Source organism: Eurypyga helias, unplaced genomic scaffold (assembly GCF_000690775.1).
Source record: "Eurypyga helias isolate BGI_N326 unplaced genomic scaffold, ASM69077v1 scaffold16525, whole genome shotgun sequence".
NCBI classification, from domain to species: Eukaryota; Metazoa; Chordata; class Aves; order Eurypygiformes; family Eurypygidae; genus Eurypyga; species Eurypyga helias.
The window spans coordinates 20,006-23,828 of record NW_010253613.1 but is presented as its reverse complement, the minus strand read 5'-3'; the positions used below and the strand labels follow the sequence as shown (position 1 = coordinate 23,828).

The window sequence follows — 3,823 nt, the reverse complement described above, 5'->3', positions numbered from 1 at the left end:
AGGAGTTTTCAGAGCAAGTTTCCGTCTTTTCGGAACCTTTAAAAATGCCGACTCGGGAGAGGCAAAGGGTTGCTTTGCCAGCGGCTCTGCTGGAGTTAGAATTGGATGCAGGGTGGGCCAGCTGGGTCTTTCTAATTTCTTAGCCTGTTAGAAGTATTACGTTTATAATTGGTTCAGAAACTGTGCAAAATTAAAGCAGCATTTCTCCCTTTCCGGTGTGATAACGTGGTGATGCTAATGCCCGGTCACTGAGTGTCAAGAGTGCTGCTTGTTCAGGCGTGTTTTGCCCGTGGGCAGGGGTCAAAGCTCGTCCTGCAAAAGGAAGAATGAAAATAGATGCTTAATTGTCATTAGTGTGCGATTGATCAGCGTTGGGATGGGCGATGGTAAGGGCAGATGTCCAGTGCAGTCACAGGGAACTTGACTCTAACCTTAAGTTGCAGGTGTATTGGAAGGAATACAATGATCTCTTTCTTTTTTTCTGATTTGGCCTTCGGTTTTAGTGTAGAGGGTTATTTTATGAGATTGAAGAATACAAAACTCTTTGCTGCGGTATGGTTATGAAGCAATTACAAAAAATACCAAGTTGTTGGTCGCAAGTTGAGGGCTCCGTACACTAACGCTTCCTTTCCTGTTTTTCTTCAACGCGTGCGGCTCATTCAAGTGTTCTCCAAAGTCACTGGGATGATTTCCACTGACCTTGCTGGGCTCTGGTTGTTTCCGATTGCAGCTTCCAAACAGCTGGGAGCCAGTACCAGTTCTCGTACACGTGTATTTTCTCTAAAGCAGGTTTTTGTTTTGGGCTTTAGTGGATCTTCTTACTAGGCTTTAAATTTAAGTTCTGAGAAACAAGTAGTAGGAAATGGTTCGAGAAGGTGTTTGAGCTGCAGTTTGGCTTGTCCATGACTATTTATTTTCTTCCACACGATGCACTGATGGCAGTTAAGTCAGCGTGTTCATGATGAATAGTCTTTGCAAATAGTATGATTTCCTGTTCAAAATGAGTAGGGTCTCTGCATTTTCATGTTCAGTCATTAATTTCATCTCATGCTAGCTCTTGCTAGGTTACTTTTGAAGTCTTGCATTTGCAAATGACGATCAACCTGTTGATTTAAATCAAATTCAGTGTCATTGGAAGGACATGTATCAGTCTTGCTTTCGTATTTTATCTTATTTTTAAAGTTAGGTTTAAAACATGTGGTGTTAAGTATTCAGCAGGGAGACTATCAGTGTTTGACCAAACGGTGGACAAATACATGCACTTCTGTATGTTCACACTGCTGAAATCCATCGTGAAAAATAATTAGTTCAATTTGCCATTTAGTGTGTCTGTGTGAGGTTATTATCTACTTTCTAACTGTTTCAGAGTGGTGATGGGACTGAGCTGACAGCCAAGCCGAAGAGAAGCTTCTACGCAGCAAGAGATTTATACAAGTACCGACACCAGTATCCAGTAAGAATATTTTGTGGTTTAAAATTGCCTTTTTAGTAGAAGACAGCACACAACCCAAATGTTCCGAAATCTTTGTGGTGCCTCATAAATATGAGAAATGGGAAAAATCAAAAAGCTGATGCAGGTGCTGAACCTAAGTCAGTGGGAGGGGAATGAGACTAGTGCAGCATGTTTTCATCCCAGGTTTATGTGCAGACACGTGAGATGTGTAAGCCTGGGAACAGCAGTAAGAGCCCAGAAAAAGGCTTGTGCCTTGAACATCGAAGAGAGCAGGTGAAAGGCTTGTTATTATTTGCATCTCGGAAGTTCCTTGAGACCAGAGTCAAGGTGCTGCTATGCCTGCTGCTCTAACCTCTGCCTCAGCAGGAGGAGGTGCCAGCCAGCAGGGACTTGCAGATCCTTAAACTGAATCTGTAAGTGCATGAGCAGTTCTAAATCACTGACAGTTTTCATAAAACTCTGATTTTTTTTTTTTTTTTTTTGGTCTTCATTCAGAGAGCAGAATATCACTTTCTGGATACTCTTGGTAGTTTTTTTGCAGGCTGATAATCTCCTATTTCCTTTCTTTCAGCAGAACTTTAAAGATCTTCGATACCAAAATGACTTGTGCAATCTCCGCTTTTACAAAAACAAAATCCCTTTTAAACCTGATGGTGAGTAATCTGTGGCAAAAATAGTGATACCGAAAGAATGCTCACTAATAATAGTAACAAAGTGAAACTGTCGTGAGGATTACAGTGCTGGCAAAGGTCTGTAGCTGCACATTGTATGATTTGAACTTCCAGTGTTGGAGCAGCATGTTGATAACAGGGCAGCAGGTTATGCTTAAACCAGAATTAGTGTTTGCTCTAGGAAGGTGGTGCTTTTCTCACATGTTTTCAGCGTGAGGTAGTACAGGGCGTTGTACTTCACAGTAGTGGCACTGCCTTTTATTAAACAAAGGTAAAGTTGCTCCCCTATGCTGCGCAAACTCTTGCTGCTTGGATGGGAGTGGCAGGGATCTGGGTGTTATCCCCAGCACTGCGTAGGGAAAAAGAATGTGTTGTAACCTCCTCATGTGTGATTATGGTAATGACAATAATAAAATAATTTCTCAAAGCCCCTAGTCGTTCTGGTGGTGGAGCAGGAACCTCATAGGCACAAAGACAGGACAAGGTGAAAGGCGATGAACCCTGCTCTAGAGAGTTGGCAAGCGAAGTATGAGAGACAGGAGGGTAGCAGACAGATGGGGGAAGCAGAAGGAGGCAATAGAACAGTCTTGGTTACAAGGGTAGACAGGAGTCTCGGCACATGAGAACTTAGCCATTGCCAAAACAAAAAAATAATTGCAGGCCAAAAATAAGCTTTTGAGAGTTTTAAAAGAATGAGGAAGCATTTACCTTGAAGGTGTTTGCAGTAGGATCCTCTTAGCCTGAGAGCAGCTTGGGCGGAAACACTGAAGTGCTCATTGGAGTACAGAAGTGAGAGGTGGAGGCTGACACGGAGGTGGGATCCTGTCGGAGGCAGGATCAGTCTCAGAGCAACAGATGGGTTCTGAGAAGGTAGGAAGGGACAGGTCACAAAAGGCTTTGAAAGTGAAGGTGCGTGGGTTTTGTCTGATGTTACAGAAAAGGGCTTCACAATGAAAGAATGTGTAGCAAAAAAAAGAGGCGGTATAAAAAAGCCATGGTCTAGAAACATGATCTTACCAGCAGTGATCAGGGTAGATGTAAGTGTGACAAGAGGACACTTTTCAAGGTCAGGAAAGAGGATGTTGGGTTGCAAAATGTCAAAGTTCTGATAGGAAGGAATATTACATAGAAGGATGTAAAGATGTACATATAGGAAGGTCGAAGATGAGAGCTGTTTATAGGCAAGATAGTGATAATATCCTCAGCAAGTGAGAAAACAAGTTGGGTTATGTGAAAGAAAGATAAGACCTTTGTTTTAATCATTTTGAGCTTTATCTCGATGTCCACAGGCAGATGCTGAAGGCTGCTTTTAGCTTGACTGGAAGTAGAGTTAGATCTGTGAATTATCAGTACAGAGGCAGAAAATTCAGGAGACATTACATAGGGAACAGTTACAGAAAGAGAGAGAAGGGCACTGAGGTCCATGGGAACTTGAGGACCATGTGAACCTGCAACTGAAGGACAGAAGAAGTAGGGGGAAGGGGAGGGGGACCTTTAAAGTGCAAAATGAAGGAGCAATTCAAGAGCATTAATCACGAGATAAGATAGTCATGACAACTAGAGGAGAGCTTCCCTCCTAAAATTTGTAAAGAAGAAAATTTCTCTTCATGTTTTTAGGAGGAAAACAGGGTTGGTAGTGTCAGAGGCAACTGATGGAGGGCTGAAGTGGTGATGGCTGTGAGCTCTGGCTATGTAAAAG

General features: G+C 42.6%; 1 protein-coding gene across 1 annotated transcript in view; it reads left to right on the top strand.

Moving 5' to 3' along the window:
* Nucleotides 1-1,366: 1,366 nt before the first annotated feature.
* OGFRL1 (opioid growth factor receptor-like 1) overlaps nucleotides 1,367-3,823 on the top strand; it is a gene marked incomplete at its 5' end in the record, with an annotated part of 6,795 nt that continues 4,338 nt past the window's right edge. Inside the window, 2 exons of the mRNA XM_010152725.1 lie at nucleotides 1,367-1,453; nucleotides 2,028-2,106. Of these exons, the coding sequence (XP_010151027.1) occupies nucleotides 1,367-1,453; nucleotides 2,028-2,106 (166 nt within the window). The remainder of the gene's footprint in view (nucleotides 1,454-2,027; nucleotides 2,107-3,823) is intronic.